This window comes from Ictalurus furcatus, chromosome 17, assembly GCF_023375685.1.
Source record: "Ictalurus furcatus strain D&B chromosome 17, Billie_1.0, whole genome shotgun sequence".
Lineage (NCBI taxonomy): Eukaryota > Metazoa > Chordata > Actinopteri > Siluriformes > Ictaluridae > Ictalurus > Ictalurus furcatus.
This window is the reverse complement of record NC_071271.1, coordinates 11,050,974-11,074,111: the sequence shown is the minus strand read 5'-3', so window position 1 is coordinate 11,074,111 and position 23,138 is coordinate 11,050,974. Positions and strand designations below refer to the sequence as shown.

General features: G+C 38.8%; 1 protein-coding gene across 1 annotated transcript; it reads right to left on the bottom strand.

Moving 5' to 3' along the window:
- Positions 1–556: 556 nt before the first annotated feature.
- Positions 557–21,155, bottom strand: exoc3l2b (exocyst complex component 3-like 2b). Its single transcript, XM_053646623.1, has 13 exons — positions 20,809–21,155; positions 16,685–17,167; positions 16,331–16,554; positions 9,994–10,648; positions 9,614–9,728; positions 8,928–9,038; positions 8,136–8,236; positions 7,783–7,896; positions 7,533–7,668; positions 6,738–6,860; positions 5,422–5,577; positions 4,501–4,622; positions 557–2,728 (listed from the first exon to the last, which is right to left on the bottom strand). Exons 2-13 carry the CDS (start codon positions 17,143–17,145, stop codon positions 2,446–2,448), a joined length of 2,601 nt encoding a protein of 866 aa, XP_053502598.1. The 5' UTR covers positions 17,146–17,167; positions 20,809–21,155; the 3' UTR covers positions 557–2,445.
- Positions 21,156–23,138: the final 1,983 nt, after the last annotated feature.

Below are 23,138 nucleotides of genomic sequence, written 5' to 3'. Positions count from 1 at the left end.
TGAGAGTGTTATCCTGGGATAACACTCTCTAGAGTTTACACTGAATGGTGCGAAAAACATCCAGTGATTGGCAGTTCTATGGACTGGGCTCGAGCTGACAGGAAGTCTACCTTGACTCAAATAACCACTCTTTATAAACATCGTGGGCAGAAAGGCATCACAAAATGCACAATATGCTGAAACTTGTGGGGGATGGACTATAACAACAGAAGACCCCATCGTGTTCCACTACTGTCACACATGAACAGGATAAGATTTGCTAAAACTTCGCCTAGAATGAGACACATGTCCCTACATGACTGGCTGATTGGATAGCAGGAGTATAAGTGTTCCTATTAAAGTGACTGTTGAGTGTATATTAGTTTTTAGTGATTGTGTTCATCTAAAGTATGTCAGAAATATGTGAATATTCCAACCTTACCATGCAGGCAAGTTTTCTTTTGTCTTTTTATGAATAGCCCAGTGCTCATAAACCTTTCAGAAAAACTGAGCAGAGTACAGATTCGAAAATAGTTCCCTAAAAGGTCTCATGAGTGCTGTGAAAAAAATGCATATATCAATATATCTTATCCTTTATTCTTATATGATTTGACTAATATACAGAGGTTTTCTATGTCCAAAAGAAAAAAAAGCTTAAATCTTTTAAATATACAGAGTACCCTAAAGCACAATGAAAATGATCTTCGATGCCTTTTACATGCTGTTCTTTTATCAACATATACAGACTCCCCAGAAGGTATAGGAATACAATCTGTCTTACTGAAAAGTTAGAGAGTTAAAGACAGCTTCCTTAGGCTCGGAATGAACAAAAAACAAAACAAAAAAAAGACATCTGTGAAGGAAAAGTGCTATTTGTTGGTCTCTTGAGCATTAAAAAGAAGGGCATTAAAATGCCAGTCTTTACACTAAGATATTTCTACAAAATAAAGTATGTGGGTATTTTTCTTACTGCATTATTGAGTAAGACATAAAAACATGGCATGCCTTGATACAATAAATAATGTATGTCTAGCATCTGGAACATAAAAAGTAGCACTTGATTTCTTTCTCCAGGCAGATTTGGATATCATCAGCACTACAATGATTGCAGCATGAAATGACATTTAAATACAAGAAGAAAAAAAATTCTAGATCATTGTGTAGTACCTTAGATCAAGTATTAAATCACCATGTACTGTACAAATAACAGTCACATCAGTACTAGTATGACAGCCAAAAGAAGAGACATTCTCATTCATTTAAACAATTCCATTTGTTTTAAAGTGAGCTGTGTTTTGTGCGAAATGTTCTGATTCATTTAAATACTTTTGGGATCCAAATAATATAAAATTTCAATGCACATGAAAATATTGCAACTAACAAGCTTCTAAAATGGTCCCAGTTTCACTAATGCTAGCTCAACCCCTTTTACCAGGTATTTATGATACAGAAAAAAAAGTCCTTTTGTATGACACAAACCATGTTTTTAAAGGTTTCAAACCACTCCAAACACTGCTTATTGCCCAGCTCCAGTTTTCATACTTCACTGTGGAGAAAGACTCAACTTGTCGATATTGAAATGTATCATACAGTCATGTGAAAAAATAATACATCCCATGGAAATGGTTGGGTTTTTTTGTTGTTGACATATTTGGACAAGCAAACATGTGATTCTCTTTGAAACAGTGCCTATTAATAAAGTTGATACACTCTATCAAATGACTCATAAAATTGACATTTTGTAGCAATTTTCACAATTTAAATTAACAAAAAACAAACAAAACAAACAGGTCAGTAACATGGAAAAAGTAAGTAATTCAAAACCATACCATCTGAATTAGGTGTTCAAGATTGGGTGCCAGTGATTAGAACCTGCTTAGGGAGTGCAGGTGGAACCGGTCTTATTTATACCCCTCTCATATCTAGTGTCTGGTGTTCCCTTTGTTACTGAGGTATATGGTGTCATCATGCCCAGATCTAAAGAGTTCTATAAGGCCTTCAGAATAAAAGGTTGTGGATGATTATGAGTCTGGCAAGGGATTTGAATCCCATTGAAATGTTGTGGGGGATTTTGAAACAGGCAGTACATGCAAGAAAACCCTCAAACATCTTGCAACTGAAAAAATATTGCATGGAAGAGTGGTAAACAATTCCAGCAAGCCTGGTGGACAATTATGCAAAACGCCTACAAGAAATTATTTCTGCTAAAGGGGGCAATACTAGCTTCAGAGGCCAAGGGTGTACTTACTTTTTCCACAGAAGAATATCACATCTATTGGTATTTATGTTGAATAAATGATTGAAAAAGCTATTTTTCTTTGTGGTTTTGTTCAAGTATATCAACTTTATTAATAGGCACTGTTTCAAAGATGATCAAATGTGTGCTTGTTCAAATATGTCACAAAAGGCAACGATTTCCATGGGGTGTACAAATTTTTTCACATGGCTGTATGTTTTTAGATTTGGTTACAGCATGTCGTCATGGGTCTCCCTGACTGGGGTTCTCCTGCGCTGGCGACTTCGTAAGCTGTAGAAACAGGAGGAGGCAGTGAGGGCGATGCGGCTTAGGCCCATGTTCAGACAGTGTACCTCAGACGTCACAGGCACGTCTGCAAACAGAGCACGGTCTCGCGGCAGTTGCGAGAGACTATCGCTATTCTCGATGTCTTTCACAATGTTGAGGATCTCCTGTCTCTCAGTCTGCCGAGTCATTCCCCGGATATTCAGGATGGCAGATACATGCTTCTTCCTATAAGGCGAGAACAATGTTTAATGTGTGATCATTTATTTTGTGGTCACTGTATGTGTATAGTAAGCCTAACTATGCAATAATTAATTTCACAACATTTCATTTGAAACCTCGTGATAAATAAAGCTGTTTTGATAATCTGATAAGCAGGAAATGCTGCTGCATTTTAAACTATTCGTCTTCATTATAGACTATTTGTTCTGAAAGATGTCTTTAATTAGACAGGAAAAATAAAATGCAGCAAAAGCAGGTCATATGTTTTCTTTGACACATACGGGCTTTAATTGAATTAAGTATTGAGTAGATTTAATATCTGGACACTGAACAACGTGGCACAATTCTTACGCAATATAACAATGCACACAATGAAACAACTGACTCTTGTTTTTGGACCCTTCTGTTCCAGAGCAGTTCATCATTTTTAACTATCAAATTACATTAGCTTTGTTGCATACTTTGCTTAGCTTTTATTTACTTTCTTGCTTAAATGGCAGCAAGACATACACAAATAATGCACACTTTATAACATACATTATCATCAATAAATACATGAGAAAAAAAACTAATTTAGGGCAAACACAAATAATTTTTGCAGCTTGTAGCTGTTGTAGACAGTAAATATGAATTTGAAGTGGAAAGTAACTTCTTTAGGATTGAAGGTTTCTACTGGTTACATCCATCCATCCATCCATTTTCTGTACTGCTTATCCTAGGGTCGCAGGGAGCCTGGAGCCTATCCCAGCACAGGGAGAACATGCAAGCTCCATACGCAGGGTGGAGGTGGGATTCGAGCCCCAAACACTAGAGGTGCGAGGCAAATGTGCTAAACACTAAGCCACGCCCCCTTCAGATTAAAACAGGGTTCTTGCTTTTTGCAAGATATTTCTCTGATTTTGTTAAGGTTTACAGACCCCTGATGTTCAGTTTTCGTGACCATTTCTATAACTGCTTTCAGACAAACTCATGGAGTTTGTCTGAAAGCTGTCCCAGTTGCATAAAGTAATGCAATGTACAGAATACTGTTGCTTATTTGCAATCAGGTGTTCAGAACATTGAGACAAGCAATGTTTTTCTATTTGGATGGTTTTCCAAATTTTATCCATCAAAAAGCCTTTTTGGTTGGTAGGAAGACTTTACAGAGCCACAACAATGATCACAGTCTGTATGAAATCGGGCATTTCTGCAATATCCATTGCTGGTAAGCTTTGAGGGAGGGCCTACTACTAAATGGTCACTGCAACGTTTTATATATTCACCAGTATGCATCCATCTCCGATTTCATGCCATTTCGTGTTATTTTCTATTTTTTAAAAAACACTAGTCCACTATCCTATGCAAACAGTGCTATGACTGGAAATACAAAACTGGCTTCAGCCATGAATCCTGGGAAAATTTAGATGTCAGGAAAAAGGTGGCTTGTGCACAAATTCCAGTCCTCTGCAATCCTATGGGACCTTTAAACAGGTTAAGCCACAGGCCTTGGCAGGATGCCTGTATTTTTGCTTTGTCTTTGTTGCTACTCAGAGTTGGACAATTCCTTGGGTTTTATGTGAATCTGGGCTAACCAAACAGACTCTCATAAAGAAAAAAAAAAAAAAAAAATCAGGAAGCCACAGAGGACTTGTTTGCTTTCATAAGGCCCTCATTCATCATCAGACTGAATGGTTATGTTCTGCCAAATGACCTGAGATCCCTGTGCACTGACCTCCATCATATTGAGAGGGCTGCAAGGTATCTCAGTCGTATGACAAGGTAGCTCATTTGACACTTACCGTACGTCAGGGAATTCCCGAACTAGGACGCCAACCTCTATTTGGATCGAGGGTGTGTCTTCCAGCAGAATGATCTCTGATATGTGGGGAATGGCACTGTCCAGCCATGAGGCTGTGGACTCCTGTGGTACAAAAAAAAACAGGTCAACATAATAATCATACCAGGCTCTTAAAATCTCTAAATATAAAATCTTAAAATCTATAAGCACTAAATATAAATCCAAGAATGCCAGTATCTTTAATCATGATGGTGTAGTCATACCCAGGAATGTCGACTAAAGTTTCATCAATATTGATCTGTTTTTCTCTCACTGAGTCATGAATCAGGAGGTCTGAGCACCAGAATACTCTAATGTTTATCCATAGTCTGGAAAAACATTACCAATGCTGGAGTTCATGCTATTGTAACTAAGGTTAAATATCTAGGCCTACTATAAGCTGAGTTTTTCCTGACTCTCAGCTTGACCTTAGAGGTCACTCATCGCTTCAAAGAATCATGACAGGACGCTCCTCCATAAACAAAGCCATCCTGTTGTCCACATAGGTGACAAATGGATGTTTTGAGTAGAGCAAGGAAAGGCTATACAGGAGAAGCAGGGAGTGTGAGGGGTCATGGAAATGACCTTAAAAAAGCAGAACACTTTATGGCTATGCGTTGCAATGCCTCAGTGTCTGCAGTCTGTCATCTGCTCAGAGGAACTGCAAATCTTACACTGACCTCAGATGAGTCATGAACGATCAGTGACATGTGTCAAATGAACGGCGTTATAGTAAATGATGCATGTTTAGAAATGTCTCGGAAATGTCTGTTCATATTTTATTGAAGGGGAGGTTCTTGTGTTTTTGTGGGAACTGCCATCAGATCCTGCAATGGTCACATTTTCCATATGACAAAAAAACAAACCCTTGCGTGCGACTCACCAACTCTTTGAAGAGTGTTTTAAGGTTCTTGCCCTCGTCTCTGAGACGGCCGGCCATTCTCTTCCTCATCTTGAGTGAAGTGCAGATGATTCGGCCTCTCATAATGGCACGAAGGTACTCAGTCATCACCCGACGATGGACCTCTCCCACCAGGACCTGCAATGACAATGTGAATGAAATTGAATTAAATAAATGCTTTAATTGAACAAATTAAACAATCATTAATCACCAAAACGATCATAGAAATGATAAGGTAAGGTAGACACATGGCATAGAAAATATGCTGTATAATAAAAGAGTGTAAACCATTTTGTTTTATTTTCTACAGTAAAAAACTGTTCAATGCAGTATAGTACTTTAAATGTGGTTTAAATGTGGTTCACTGAATACAGAGCTCCGTGTGGAGTTCTGGTAAAATATTTGGATTATCAAAAGACCTTACTGTATAGCTACTTTAACATTGCTGAATACAGTATTAACTTTACTGTAAAACTAGGGACAAAAGCAGCAAACGACCCCCTTCACTACTGCATATTGTTATTAGTAGTAATAGCAGTAGTTGTAGCAGTAGTAGTATTGACTTTTCAGACTTATATTACACGAATGTTTGATAAAACAGGTTTACATAACCAAACCGGTCAGGGTAAGTGCAAGAAGTTTAAACCAGGGGTAAATCTATGCCTAGCCTTTGCTAGCTAGCTACCAAATAGCCTACCACTTTAAACAGGTATTCCTTATAGCTTGTGGTAGCTAGTTAAATATAAATCCATCTAAAACTGGATGCTCTGATTGATAATGAACTAGACTGATGTTACAGTCTGCACCCAGAGTGTGTACAACAGCTATGAGGTGAAGTAAGATTAGGTTAGCTTCCTAATAGCTAGCACCTGCAAACACAAAACATTCTAATACCTAGCTAGCCAATTAATTTACTTACCTAGACACTCAGAAAAGCTACTGAAAAGAAATTCTTGAGTTAGGATTTTGACACAAATTTGACTCAAATTTTTCAAATGTATTCGAGATTTATATTTGGTAATAAAAGAGCAATATAACTGTAAAAGTATTTTTTTGTTTTTGTAATTTTTACCAATGCATAATTCATGCTCTTTAAAATTACAGTACCATGTGCCATTACTGTACACAAACATTACAACATTACAGTATGAATGCTGAATATTAATTACGGTATCTGCTTGGCAACTTTGCTGTCAGTGAGATACTGTAAATTTATACAATTTTTCTTTTGTTTTAATAGCATGGGACATTTTGTAGTATTTTACATAAGATTAAAGACAGTGGCACTGCTTGTAGACCTGGTATGGTGGGCCTTCCATCCTTTTAAACTTCTTGAAGTGCTCCCTGATGAGAGATACAATCTGCTCAAATGCCTCCGTGTTGCTCAGCCATTTCCTCTTCACCAGTTTATCAAAGAAAGGCTACAAAACAGAATTTGTGTATCAGAAGTGATGAAACAACCAACAAAAGAACTTTTCACTTTCTCTCACTTTCTTCATGGGCGAGTTTTTGTATGTGGAATTCCATAGAGCAGAAAAGACTTCCTGACAAAACAACAACCCCTAGAAAATTTCCATTCTTAGTTCTCCAGTCGGGATACATGATGAGACTTTGTGGCCCATGACGCCTGGCAATGCCCAGCTCTACTGTGGTCTCTGAATATACTACGTGGCATTCAGCCAAATACATCTTGTTTGGCCATGTTTGTCAAAACAAGTTATTTTTATGTTTTATCCCTGACCTGTTTGTGAGCCAACATCCCTGAGAACAAACCACAAAGGAAGCGCTGATAAGATATTCTTTATATTCTTGGAACGAGTCGTGCAACTAACATGGAATCAGTTCATAATGTATGTGTGTATGGGTGTGTATGCACTTTTAGTAGAAAAAAATTCCTCCAAGAAGCAAATAACTGTATGCAGCAGTACTAGTATTTATTTTAAATACTCAAAACTATCTATCTATCTTGTAAAAATATTGAAATTACATTTCAGCAACTAAATTACCTATAATCAGCAGATTTTGTATGTGTGTGTATACCTAGAGAACATGGCGATGTGTGAAGTGTGTGTGTGTGTGTGTGACATACTCACCCTGATGTGCTCAAATATCCTGTCATTCAGCACTCTCACACTCAGGTTTACGATCTTGTCCAGGGCGGCGTTGGCTCTGCGGCCAGAGTCTTCACTGACAGCAGGGTCACTGTGTACACATCGCTCTACAAAGCTCCTGTTCACAGTGCACACATACACATTTTCCCATACATAGATCTGAACAGAAATCAATAAACAGCAATAATTTGCTTAGCATAATAATAACAAAAAAAAACTTGTGTAGATGTACCTGAAAGGTGGACAGCAGTTGGCTAAAGCAATTGTCTTGGCAACATAACCATCTTCATTTTCTCCAAATGCACTAACAAGGCCTTCATGGAACATTTCCACTTTCCTCTGAAAGCTGTGGCAACAAAAGACGCAAATAGGTTTAGCTATGATGATGGGTACAATGGAACTACATTCCATGGCTAAAACATTGCAGACTACTTGGTTTTTGAATTGAATACAATTTATGTTTATGGACAGAAATCCAAGATGTTAAAAGTGAAAAGTGTGTGTATCCTGCAACACGACAACATAAAGTCAAAAGTCAAGTCAAGTCAAGAGTTATAACAGATATGTCAAGAAGAATTTTCTCACCTGTACAGAAAATCTGCAAGGCCATTAAGACTGCACTGCGCTACTCGTGAGGCCAGACCTCGGTTAATCACTGCAGATCGTTCAAGATCTCCCTGCAGTCTCTGTAAAGAAATACATACTGGAATCAAAAAAACTCTTCCAGAGTGCTACAGTTATATGTATTATACAGTATGTATCAACTCATTCAGGTTTAGCAGAATATGTAAATTCTTCCTGTGAGCATTTCATGCAAAATCAAGGTAAAAAACTGATTCCCACAGTCGAAGTTGGGAAAACATTCAGTTATTATCGGCTCACCAGTGGACCAGTAATTATAAGCTGGCTTATTCAGTATATGATTTATAAAGCATGGTATATTCAAACAACACACCAATGTGTGCAAACTGACATATACAATTATTTGCTATACAAATATACAGACAGGTGACAAATGAAAGGAAAAACAAACATAAAGTATCAAACTAGTAATAATTTGGGAGGAAATGATGAACATCATTCTTCAACAAGATATTCCTTATTTGGAGTTTTGATGATGGTCACTGTCACTGATCTATTTATATACAATACAGAAACGTGCAGAATTGATACAAATATAGGAGATGAGGACAACTATGTAGGCAATGTTAAGGTGACATGGATACTACTTCCCAGAGCAATAAGTAAAATCCTCTGTGGCCACTAGAGGCAAGCAAAGAGCCTCAAAAACAATGCAATGGAAACTGGTACACAATGGAAATTTTCATTTATTTTGGCAAAAAATACATATATGTGCATTGCATTTACGGTGCTAACCTGAATAACTGCATTAGAGAGTGGGATCTGATATTCCTCAACGTGCAGCGTTTCTATCCATCTCTTTTCTTCCTCATCCAACACCTGAGACAGCTCATTGGTTACTTTCCCCTGGAATACAATAGCAAGTTAAATACATTTATATGTATAAGCCCTAGCTTCAGCTTCTTCACAGACGGCATGACGTTTTCTCCTAGGATTTCCTATATATATATATATATATATATATATATATGTGTGTGTGTGTGTGTGTGTGTGTGTGTGAGATAGTATTCTTGAAGTAAACAATGACTTATAAATAAACTGTTAAGTACACTCACTTACTCCCCTTCTTTCTAGGACATGCCTGTGGAATATGTTGTTGTCTACAGTCTGTGCAGTGACTTCATCACATAGACTATATCACACCTGCATTGACTCTCATTCAAGTAGCCTAATTAGAGGGAAAAGCCTTGTTGTAACACTGACTCCTATTGTGTTGTTCATTGTGAACAGGAAAACTTTGACTTGACCCTGAAATGCCGCACTCTAATTGGCCGTGCAGGTCGCAACGACCAGTCAACCACTGGACTCAACAGGACGTGCCGTAGATGCACCCTTTTCCGTCCACTGGGATGAGGACTTTGCCCCTAGGGATCTGGGAAGAGGGAAACACATGGGGTGTTTTTGGAGATTTTCTCTCTTACCCTGACATAGTTGAGGCAGTCCAGCTCAAGCTTGTCCACCATCTCTGCTGGCAGCAGTGGGCTGAGCTGAGAACGGTTGATGGGTGATGTTATGCTCACTGTTCCAATAACGTCCCTACAGCAACAACCAGAAGAGTTACTCAGAGATTTTGGACAGCACTTGTGAGGATACTTTGGAATTTGATGGGATAGGCGTAGGCACATGTTTCCAGACCCTTATCAACAAGAACTTATCAATAATGTTATTTACTAAAATTCCTGCTGTAGGATGGGCCTCACATCAAGTGGCCCAGGAAACATTATTCAAACACCATGACAAACAATAAAAACTGTTGACCAAAAATGGTCATCTACTGGAGCTAACCAAAACTTTTATTTACCTGTCATATATGTTGTAGAGCCAGTCTAGAAGGGAGTATATGTCGGTAATTTGCAGTTCTCCTTTAGTGATGGTCTGTAACCGGCATGTGACGGCCTGATGGTAGCTATGTACATACACTTGAAAGGCATCATACTCCTCAGGGTACACAGATACAACATTCCGACGGGCCGCTCCGAGATCCTCTACCATGCGAATTCGCAGTTTATCCAGGTATGCCACCAGCTCACCTGCCAGGACCACCTCAGACTTTGGCAAATTCTCATTAGCGGCCTCGGCCACAGCCTCCTTCCATCGCTTTTTCAGCTCTCTGGGCCGTGATCCGCCTGGAACAGCGCCCTCACTTGTGGTCCAGTCCCGATCAGCCTGTTCTTCCTGTTGGAGGACCTGTACCACCAGGCCTAGGTTAGGCCCAGCAGTGGGAGACCGTAGGGATTCCCGGACCACATCCCACAGCTCCTTTTGCAGGGCCTCGTACAATAGTTCCACATCCTTAGTCTTACGCCGGATGCTGTCTTTGCTGCTGGGGCTACTGAGATCTTCCGCACCCCCTGGTGGTGTAGTGGACACCTCCTTACACTCCTGTTCTAGCTCTAGTATGTGGGTGTCTGCCAGGAACAAGTCTCGCTTGTTCACCAGCTGCAGGATCTCCAACACTGAGACGAAGTTCAAGGGACAGAAAACAGGAGATAGATGGAGTGAGGTTTTATTCTTTATAGTACATGACAAGATCCTGCAGGAGAGTATTGTCAGTCACATAGTAAGAGCAGGAATATACACTCAGTGGGCAACTTTAAAGTGCACCTATACAAAGGATGTACATGATAAAATGTACAGATAATGTATATGTTTATATTCCTCAGATTTTATCATACTTTTAACCCCTACAATCTTTACTTGATCAGATGATCACATAGCCCTGACATGTCCATGTGCTTATCAGCAGCTCTTCTTTTGGCATCTCAAATTTGGACTCCATAAAACCTCCTGCTTGTGGTTATAAGACTTTGGCATACTACAATCTCTTCTGCTTTGCTTTTCACTAAAATAAAATTCTTAGCTGTAACACACCCTACCAGACTATTTCTCATGGACTTATTCTCATAGTCAAGCATTACCTTTGGTGCCAGATGACTCTGCCAGATACAGAGCAAGCATTTGATTGGATTTCATTCTGTCCCTTAAGGAAATGACCTTTAAGATGCAGACATGTTTTTGGCTTTTTCAACACATTTTCTGCCCTCATCCTTTTTATTATGACAGTTTGAACATAACATCTTGAAAGTCCAGTTTGGCAGGCTACTGCTTGTTGATACTACAAAGACTTGTCTGTCGATGTGATCTCACTAGCACCTCTGATGTGGTCAAATGAGAACTTTTTACATTTGTAATAAAATTAGCAATGAAGTAGACCAGTTCTCAGTAAGATCAGTGCTCACACCCATTACATCATTCCTGATCCTCTCATTTGGGACTAGTGAATTTCCTTAATCTAGCTCAAGTAATATGTACTGACTGGTGATGACAGGATCTGACACAGTCATTAACTTTCACTTATGCATTATGACTTGGTTCAAATGGAAGGTAAAACATAGTTGATGCATTTCATGAGTCTTGTTTTGGCCAGTAACAATATATTTTCCTGATAAAACACACATGTTAATTAATAAAATCAGACATAAAGGTGGAGCAATTAAAATATGTCCAGATATCCAGATCCAGTCCCATCAGTAACAGTGGATAATCAGAGTAACTTCCAGGATATACAACTACATGTACACTTAAATTCAGGAAAACTCTACTGCAATATTATTGCAGTCATAGAAAGAAGTAAATGACCTTGAGGACACGACTAGTGTTTTTGCTACAGTATATGTGTATGAATGACCGGTGTGCCTAATATAATGTATCATGTATCAGATTTCCCATTGCTCCTGCTGTTCGCTTACATAAACTCTGTTCAGACACATGGGGGTGTCTGATCATTTAGCATTGGCTTGCTCCTTGGGGAATCTTTAAACAGTCACCTCTTGCTTCTGTTAGTTCCATAGAACCCAGGGATCTTTACATGGAAAGACAGGATTTCGATAATGGGTTCTTATTCGTAGAAATCAAATAAGCATTTCTAAATAAATGTCACAGGAAAAGTTAGTGTCATACTGTAATTCAGAATTCTCGTTCAGACAGATAAGGGTCATCTTACCACCTAGTTGCTGAATTCATTTCCTAAAAAAAACTTTTCTTTTAGCGTAGAGGATGCTGGGGAGCTCAGTTGGCGCCCAGCTTATCCGTCCCTGTCCCACTTGAGGAAACAGTGTCAAACCATTCCACCGCACGCTGTAACCCCTCCAGCACCATTACTGCAAATCATGACGGTTATGTTGATTCGCCAACCCATCGGAAGGAGGTCTAAATATATAAGACAATGCTGACAGTCCTATTGCTATCACACAGGAGGAGGGCAGGGAAAATGAGTGTGCTCCCTGTTCTTGTGTAAGAAAGTAGGAGCCACTTCCTCTGGTAAACCCATCCGGGCTAAAGTCCTCCACCCAAGGACAAAAACGTCACTGAGGGGATGGGGTAGCTTAATGAATGGGCACCACTTCTAGAAATACCAATCACCTCTAAGCGGAAACCTGTAAAATATGTCCTTGAAATGACATTGAGGCTTAATTGCCAGATGTTGAGTGAGTTCTTGGTTTATCCTAGAGTCATTAAAATGTGGAAGACTGCCAAAATGGGGAGTGAGGCTGGGTTCTGTGTTTCAGAAGAACACTATGTCTTTGTTTTCAAAGGCACTTGCCCTTTGACCCTGCTGCAAAGCGCATGTATGTATTTTTATGCATTGATATATGACCCTTCTTTAACAAAAAGAAAAGTAATGGAAAAGTTGCTACATATTCTTCGAAGGCAACAGGGAACAGTTGGAAAACTGTGTTTATGACATTAGTATTACATTTGTGGAGTATGATCAAAGTAATGAGGAAGCAGGATATCCAGTAACATAACTCAAGCACCTGCATAATCCATGCCACTTGCACACCTACTCTGAGTGCCAAAGATATAGGACATCACCCTTTAATCCCTTAAGCCACAAATGACCCATCTTCACTGCATATTCACTAACTGTTCAGCTGGCATGGCTCAAAGAGGCTTTAGAAAAAAAAGATATCTGAGACTCCCTCTATTTTTTCAACTCCCACTCCCCACCTCCATCACGGGGGTGTGCAGGGTGGATAAATATTTTTCTTAAAAAGTGAGCAGGGGAGTGTTTTCTCATCGCTCCCCTATTCTCAAAACCCCCACTGGCACAGCTGGATCAGACCTGCTTGGCTGTAGTGTCTAGTGTCCCTGGGCGAGACTGAGCCTGTCAGAATACCACTGGAGCTTAAGCTCTTGTATAGATTCAGCCATTTGGACATGGACTGGCTTTTGGATTAAGTGCACATCAGCCACTCCTGTCATTGGAGAGCTTTTGGCTGAGTGCAGACTTGAACCCAGATCAGGTCACACTGGTCTTACTCCAAGCTTCAATTAATATGGACATGTACAGTGTCCAATGAGTCAACATCTGCCACACTATGTTACCCTTGTTATATTCACCAATTATTTAATTTCTGATAAATGGAAGTGATTTAAGTGTGTATGAAAGCTTAGCTTAGTAATGTGATTTTTGTCCTCTTAAGCATGAGGTAGGCGACTGCCAGTGGGGTGTAACCGGTCACGCTATCACACGATTATGAATATATTGGTTACCAAAGTTGTGCTTTGACACTGTTCCCATGGCCACTGATGTATGGCTCAAAGCTAGTTTTATAGTTTTATGGTTGATGGTCATTGGCTGTAATTGGATGAAGTCTGGAAATCATTTACTACTCTCTGGTGTAACCACCTCAATAAATGGTCTACTTATCAAAAGTATTTAACCAGAGCCCATCCCAGTGAACAAGGACAGCTGGGTACTCTAATAATGCCTTGTATTCACAATAAAATATAACACTGGTAAGATGTTTCAAACAGAAGAAAGAAACCATACAAATGATCTCCATATAGCTGTCAGCTTATATAGTACTTGGAGCTCCTGTTCGTGTTTTTTCTTGTGTTTTTTTTTCTTTTCTAATTACTGGTGAGAATGTAATGGTCTTTTCTGTATTCCTTCACACTATATAGTTCATGCAAATTGAAGTTATATTTTGGGGTGTAATAAGCAAGGAGATTATTGTCACTATTCCCCAGGCACATTTTGAGCGTATTCCTGAAGTCAAGTGTCTGGTTAAAAACAATCGTTCATGGAAAAGCCAAAAAATTTTTAAGTCAACATACCATGTAAAATTTAGAATCATTTATTAACCCTTTTAAACCCCTCGAACAACTGGGAGATGGCAGCAGGTCCTCACTCTTGTGACAACATTCCATTTCTTATTAGTTTCAACATATTTATAACACACACACACACACACACACACACAGACACATATATATATCTCCAGTTTCATTGTATATTGGGAACAGTAAGAGGTAAATAAATGGTAATTAACAGTTGGTAATGATTAATTTATAGCAATTTCTTTGCCAAATTCACCAAATAAATCAGCTAAATTCCAGTGCACCTGTACATTTAGCAATTAAAGTGATTTTGTTCTGAGATTAATTTGATTTGATTAATTTGAACATCATTCTTGGTGCTACACAACATTTTTCCATCATTCTTTAATGATCAAACCCTTCATTCCTATGAATGATATAAAACACATGAAGAAACCACTGAAAGAACTTCTTAGTATATTATTGGTTTACTATGGTTGATAACATTAACTGTTGCGAGTGGTAGTACATCTTTTAGTAATATTTGGCACAATATGAAGTAATATGCAAATATGCTTCATTCGTAAAACATGTCAAGTCTGCATTTCTTGTTATAAAACCAGAAAGAAATGCTATGAGAATCACTCTCCACAAAATCACCAAGGAATCTGCTGCCACTTCAGAACAGCTGCCACTTAACAGAACAATGTTTTCCTTTAACATAAGACTTACATCTGTGAAGCAGGCATTGAGATGTATTGTATACTCTCTCAAGCTTTTTAAAGTTACAAATGACTATTAAAATCAGTAGTATATTGAACAAGTGACTAATTTTCCATGGAAACCCGATGGAGCTTAAAGAGTCCTGTGATCTAATTTGCACAGTGTGGTGAAGTAGAGAACTCCTAAGAGTGTGGTAACCAGAATGATCGTAAGGTCAGTAGAATGTTTTCCCATCAACATAATGTGGCTAAACATACAAATAAAAGGGCATTTTGTGCTGTGTCAGCTGTGGAATGGAAAGCAGCAGCTTCAGCTTGTCACCCTTCCCACCCCAACTGAGACAAAGCTGAGATTTGAGAGATGAATACCTAGTTCCCCTTTACACAAATTCCTCTTTCCTTTGCTGTGTTCATACTGTACTTACAGGGAAATCGAGATCTATCAAAGCTTTTAGATTTGACAACCCATGTTGTGCTTTAGAGATATGGTAAGATGATATAGCCATATTCTGGTTCAGTGGCAGTACGAGTGATTAGTCTTTGGAGTACATCGGCACAGAAAATGCTTTGATTAAAAGTCGGAATGCATGTCACCACCATCTGCTCTCAGTCATGAACTATTTAAATGCCCTCTCCACAGAAAATACAGGTGCACATATGTATACAACAAACGTACGTTGAGAGATGTGTAAAAAGTCACCCTGAATGAAAGTTTACTTACTAAAAGTTGACCATGTTAATTATATTAGTGGTTACATCCTCGTAGTATGTTAATGTGGATAAAGTTCACTATACAATTTACAGTTAATTAATAAAATAAGGCATTCAGTTGTTGGGCCAAGATTCTGCATCTTGCCCAAACAAGCCCTCTGAAAGCTCTCTGTTATCTGATCTGATCACACTAAACTTCATAAATACCTGCCATGCATTTATAAGCATGCAGGTCCAGCTAAGCAATTAAACTCTGTCTTTGTTGCTGCCTCCCTCTTCAAGTGCACTGTGTAAATCAAATGTACTTGTGCACAAATGAGTATTTAGATTGTCTTTTGTCCAACAAACCTATGGTCATATAGTCTACCATAGTATTTAAATCTGACATAGTATTTAGTAATAATAATTAAAAGGTTTTTTCTTTTTTTTTCAGTCTTTAGTAACCACTTTATCCTTGTAGTAGAGTTGTAGTGGATCCGGAGCCTATCCCAGGAATACTAGCTATGAAGCAGGAATACATCCTAGATGAGATGCCATACTTAAAAACTGAGATACCTAATTGGTTCCCATAATTGTCTTGGATGCAGCACGTCAACTTACCTGAGAGAGGCTCTCGGGGTTTGACTACTGGCACTTCCTCTACTGGCTCTTCTTCAGGGCCAGGGGATGCTGAGCGGTCAACCAGTGACTCCCTCTTCTTGCCTCTACCCACAATTTTCAAGAGGGACAGTTTGCGACTGGTTGAATCAGCATCACTCTCTGAGCACAGGTCTCCATTGGGTAAGCTCTCTTTACGGAGGCTTTCTCTGCATCTTCCTGCCATCCTGTGTAGAAGAAGGAAACAGTTCAATATGTGAAGCTGGTTGGTTTATCATTTCATAACCTTGTGGAAAGCTCTTAACATCAGTGACTGTGCTAACATGTCAAGGGCCTAATCAAGCTCTATAAATGTACCTTAGAAGACTTCCCTCTGAACTCCGTCGGCCCTTCTTCTTTTTCTCCATGGGTGAGGGCATACCAATGGAGCCCTGTGGAGAAGGGGTGGCACTGCCCTTACTCCTGCCTGACATGCGCAGGCCTTTGCCTAGCTTGCCCAGGGTCTTGAGTGGTGAAACGCCTTTGATGCGTTCAAGTGTCCCTTTCAAAGTACCACCCTTTCCTGAGCCCCCACGCCTCACTTCATTGGCCTCATTCTCATCCTCCTCATCCTCAAATGGGTTACGATCTCGGGGAGCGTCCCCATCCAGGAGTGAGCCACCATTGTGCCTGGGCCACTCCTCATCTAAGCCGTTCACCTCAAATGGGTTGTGGTTGAGACTCATCTTGCGGAGAATCAGTTCACTGTGAGTGTTCTCCAACTCCAAATTCCCCTTGGCCCCCTTCAGCCTAGCTGGGAGGTTCTTAAGAACAGGCATGCTTCGGCCTGGAGGATAAACACTGAGGAAAAATAGAAGACAATCAATCAATAGAGAGACACGTCCCTGCTCTTACTCGTTACTGAGCTACAGATAATCACATGTCCATCTTGTTTAAATGAAACCATTTTTGTTCAGTTGTGTAAGGCATTTTGAGCAATTAAATATGACCCAAAATCTCTTCCTTAAACATTGGTCATAAATCTGCTAAATAAGATTGTTCTGTTTTGTCACTATCTTATGGTGAGATAGGTATTTTAGTCACACCTGTCCTTGATTGTACTCTCTCTACTTTATGGCTCAACCAGTTCGGACTGCATTGGGATTGGTTATTAGCCTGTGGAGTCTAGAGGCTGAACAGTGCACTTACTTGAATATGTGTTGAAAATATAGTATGTGTTGGATGTGTTGTGAGTTGACTATGCATACTGTAAATATCTCACATGAGCCTTAGTCTGTGACGTCCTGTTAGACTTCCATAATAGTACTTGGGTCTGGTGACGAAGGTGAAGGGAACAGTGCTGAATCACTTCCTGCTGGTTAATTTGTATATTTGTGTATGAACATATGGGAGAGGAGGTGCTCTTAAGCTTAAAGTAATTTGCCAATTCATAGATGTTACATATACTCATGAGTGGGTTGTTGAAAATTGGATACACAAGTTTGCGAGCTTGGATTAAATTAAATGCTAATAAACTGTCCAGAGTAAAAAGCCACAGTGTGAAATCAATAGCGAGCTATGAATTCCTGAAGAAGGCCTATTGTTAAGAGCTTCCTAAATGTAATAATAATTATGCACGTATGATTTTTCCATACGACTTCCATGGATAGCAGAGGTATGGGAAGAGTTGGAGAACATAAGGCACAGTCAGTGACTGCTTTAGTAATCGACTAATTCCTAACTTTTAGTTTGAGTGAGTAATAGTTAACCTTCAATGGTCATTGGACTCATCTGTCAAGTAATTAGTGAACAAGGAATGAAGGTCCACAGAAAGGAAGTTACGCAACAGCTAAAATCATGGATAATTCTTGGTACAAAGCATTTATTGTGATTAGTAATTTTAAAGCTTCTTGCTCAATTCAGTTTCAGTACACCCAAGCAATTTTTTAGCAGTTTGGTGTGATTAGAATGAAGAGAGTTAAGAGGGAAGTGGGTGCAGCTGCGTTTGTGAAAATAGGGAAACTGAATGGAATGTCTGATTTATCTACAACACCAAAAACCGAAATGGATCAAGGTGGAAGATGTGGTGACTGAAGAAAATACAGCAATGATGATAGAATGTGACCAAAAACATTTTACATTGTATTACTTTGAGTCCAAAAGCTTCCTGGTCATATGGATTAAAGTTGTGAGCTGCCTGCTACACATTTACATTTAGGGTATTTGGCAGATACCCCTATACAAGGGGACTTACATTTATCTAATTTGTACAAGTAAGCAGTTAAGGGTTTAGGGGCTTGCTAAAGGGATTTGAAGTCACAACCTTCCAATCAGTAGTCCAAAATTTTAACCCCTGAGTTACCACTGCCCTGTACACATGCACCTGTACACTTCATGCACCTCACTTCTTAAGTTTATTGCAGTTCATCAAGTTATCTTCTATAATCTGTCCAGCTCTAATTATAAACTTTAATACAGAGCCCCTCTGGAATGCCGGGTTAGAGTTAGAGTTGAGTGAGATATAAAGACTATACGATCACCTTTCCATGCTAAGTCTATTTCCTGTATTGCACAGGTAGCAGATTATATCCTGCATGAAAACAAGTAACTATTGCTATTATGAAAGGCTAAGTAGAAGCCATTTAGAATAAAGCTGTGAATTAAATAACAACAGTTACTTTCGACTGTAAAGTGTTGATAATTGTGTTTTTGTATGTACAGCAGTTTAATAATGAAGAATTGTCTCTGCACTTTCCTACCACCTCACATTTTGACTTTGTGCTTTGAATTAATATCTAAACAGTGTTTTGATTCATTGGAAGGTCATGAGTTTCTGGCGTGTCCTACTTGACCCTGGTTAAGATTTTCCTCTTTGGATGGCTCTACTCATTGTTTTAGTAGGAACTACCCAGACATTTATTGCTAACATAATTTTACTAGCACTATATCTCATTTATGGCTGGCACTTTGTTGTTAGTTCAGATAGGAGCTCTCCTGATAGTTTTACACATTCTCTTACCCACATGAATTTGTTGTCTCGTTTAGCCTACTGACTTAATAATATTTTTGTATTTATTTTAAGAAAAAAAAAACCCCACCAACAACAAAAAAAACGACAACGTATAGTAAATAGCCAACATGAAAGATTGGTAAAAGGAGGCTGGGGAGAAATATATGGAAGGATTAGGCAGGGAAAGAGAAGGTCTGGTTTTAATATGGGCCAAAAAGTGTGCAATGACCAGGGCTCTTGACCAGGAAGACCAGGAATGTTGGCGGGATCCCAAAGGCTCTGCATGACTTTCCCTGAGGGAAGGTTTAAATGCACCCAAGCCATAGAGGCATAGCACCAGGCACATGTCCAGGACAATGGGCTTAAGTTAAGGCTTTTCAATGCATTTTAATATTGAACATATTAACTATCACTTGGATCGCATATGCCATGTCACAGTTGACTCCTGTTCAGCTCAGTAAGACCCTATTACAGCACTTAGAACGGCCTGTTTCTTCTTGTTCCCAACTAAGTTTGCATATCACTAATTTCTTTTTGTTTCAGTGCAGTGGTTGCCAAGCTATTACATAAAATTCCTGCAAAGGCTGATTAGCACATGCATGTTGAATAACTGACTTGGATAGGTCTATGAGATAATTTAACTTTGTGTACATTCTGAACACTGGAATATGCCCTGCCATAAACATGATTTTCCATGACACATTTAATTGCAAGGTTATTGTAGGAGTAAATCTTTAACCCCAGTAGATCAATGTCGAAATGCCATTAGAAAATGCAAGAGGGGTAGAATGTTTCTTTTTTTTCTGACAAGGAAATAAAAAATGTCTGGGTAAGCTCATTTAAATTTCAATTCCCTGATCTATGTTAGATTTATTTCTGATCTAGGGTCAGATTCTCCTTGTTTCTACTACTAACTGTCACTAAAATCATGCAATAATAGCAATAATAATCCAAATAGAAAACGACCAACCTAGGTCATGAGGTTTTCAAAACAAACCTACAGAAATTTTATGAGGGAAACTTATCTGTCTGTCTTAATTTATTGTAAACTGCTAAGATGAATCTTCTTAACATACGCATGACTGGAGACTGAATTCTAGCTGTGGTAAAGGGCAAGAACACTGACCTTGGCTGTACTTGAGAACTGCTGAGCAATCCAATTCTGGTGTCATGTTTTTTTTAATTACATAACTTTATTTAATTTACAATTATTTAAACTTCAAACTAGTTTTGGAATAAATTACACTATCAATCTACTGGAAAGTATATTTATGGTTGGAGCTTTTTACAGCTTGAAACAGCTGCACATAAGTGAAATTGACAGTTATCCCCCCAATAATACAGCAATAATACTGATGTATATTATGATTCATTTGTTTTATTTTACACAAGCTCATACATCCTTTATTGTGCCTACCCTGACTCACAGAAAATAGCTGATTATAATGAGTTTCATCTAAAAGAAAACTTGTCATAGAAGCTGTATACTTACACAATCCATCCTGTTCTTTGTTCATAACAGGAACACGAAAACACTGCAATCCACAAGTCTAAAGAGGTTTTTTGGGAAATGCCGTGCCGAAACTGTCAAGCCTCACTGCCAAACCTCTGGCTTTTATTTTGGTGGGTTGGCCCTGACAACTGAACCGATTCTTTCGAACAACTCTTTTAAACGACTTAAACCTATCGAGTTTCGCTTGTTTGATTCACCACGCGGAAATGGACATCTAGAAATATCATGAGAGTAAATGATCGAAAAGTAGGGAACGACAATGTCTTTTTTTAAGTTATCAGAATGACTCTATGTTCGTGTGTTTAATTCATTTCCTCTCGCAAATCGATTCACCCCATGACCGTAAAACAGTCGAATCACATTTCGGTTCACTGGCAAGGCGAACAGCTAACTTAATCTTCTTCATATCGTCACTAAGACTATTATTTAGATACAAAGTGGTGTGGCTGTACTTCTACAGCCATATTTTAAGCATTATATCATGTGAATTCAGATGTATTGGGACAGTTTTTGAATTTCCACCATGTTTAAACCTTATTGTCATTAATCAAACAAATAGTAAACACACGCCACATTTCTGAAATGTGAACGAAAACTGTATATCATGTTCTAAAGTAGCTTACAATGTGGCTTACCCTTTTGTCAAGACTGAATGAAAACCATTTTAATTTTTTTGACACATCCTCACTGGTTTAACCTGCTGGAAAAAAAAACCACAATTGAAACCCTCATAGAATTTGTAATGGTTATAATGGGAATTGTATTGGTTTTACGGAAACTGTAATGGTCCCCATTGATCTCTACTGGTCATTTTTTGCCTTCCATTGGTAGCATTTCATGTCTAGTGGATACCATTAAGGACCAATAATTATAATGTTTTTAATGGTTAGTTGATGGTTTGCAATGGTAGTTGTAGTGGAAATCATTAGACTTTCTGTGATGGTTTCTATTGGGTTTTTTTTTCAGCAGGGTAGGTCTTTAGTTTCATACTTAATAACAGCTTTAAAGCATTATTTATTTGTTGCATGAACATAGCAGACCAAATAAAATTGACTATATATTAATATATTGGCCTTGGTGACATTCTATAATTAATTTCTTACAGCAACAAGGTTTAGAAAATCTTCAGTATTTTCCAAATTCATAATCAATCTTTTCTCAAATTCAGTACAAACAAATTAACTAAAAATTTCATTAGAAAAACACCACTAAAATATAGCCTACTAATGTTCTAAATTTGATAGTCAGTCTTATTCCCCTACTTCCTTAGGTGCTTCAATAAAAACACAACAATTTGAACAAACTGCATAAATATGTGGAATATAACAGTCATGACAGTTTATAACCTTTTCCTCAACATTTTTTGGGGTCAACTTCCTGTTTGATACTGAGCGCACCTCTTTATATGATATTATTAATGTTCTGTCTATGAGTAATCATGTTATTTATTTCAAGCATTTTCACTGCAAGGGCTTTGTAACACAGGTTTTACTATCAGACCAGAAAATAAATGTTGCTAAATGAAACTGTCCCAATTTACCTGATGTCTCATCCATCCATTTTCTGTACCGCTTATCCTACACAAATTCATGCGGGGAGCCTGTAGCCTGTCCCAGTGAACTTGGGGCACAGGGCGGGGGACACCCTGGATCACAGGGCACAATCGCACACACACTTCGGACAATTTGGAACTGCCATTCAGCCTACAACTAACGTCTTCTGACTGGGGGAGGAAACCAGAGTACCCGGAGGAAACCCCTGAAGCACGGGGAGAACACACAAGCTCCATACACACAGTGCAGAGGCAGTTAATTTGATTCAAACCCCCAACCCCGAGGCAAATGTGCTAACCACCGTGCCCCACACCTGATGTCACAGTATATCTGAACTCGCCCTAATGTATGAACGCTTCACTGCAGGTTTAATTAATTTACTGTTTATTCTGTGACTGTTCCCTTTAATTTAATCCCATCTTAAAACTGTACTGGATCATAATTTTTTTTGATCAGTCGTGTTGCATATCAGGAGGACTCGATATCTGACATAATCTGTCATTTGTTTTGATCCCTGTAAAGCAGAAAGGGATCATGCTGGCATAGCCTGAACCACCCCTCGATGCATTTTTGCTACAGCCAAGGACTTATTGTGATTGTAATTCATTGGAATCTGTGACTCCTCACACCTATTACTATCTTTCAATGTTTATGGTGTTGTTTTTGCCATGTGACAGTCAGTCTGGACATGTGCCCGTAGGAAGTCAGACTGTGCATCAACTGGTCACGAAACACAATAGAGATTACTGTGCAGTG

Excerpts from the sequence above, each read along its gene's own strand:
- exoc3l2b (XM_053646623.1), bottom strand. The coding sequence starts at position 17,145 with ATGCCTGTTCTTAAGAACCTCCCAGCTAGGCTGAAGGGGGCCAAGGGG. Across the intron at positions 9,039-9,613 it reads ACTGCCTCAACTATGTCAGG|GGGAAAGTAACCAATGAGCT; the intron begins GTAAGAGAGAAA and ends ATTGTATTCCAG. Across the intron at positions 6,861-7,532 it reads GGATATTTGAGCACATCAGG|CCTTTCTTTGATAAACTGGT; the intron begins GTGAGTATGTCA and ends TCTGTTTTGTAG.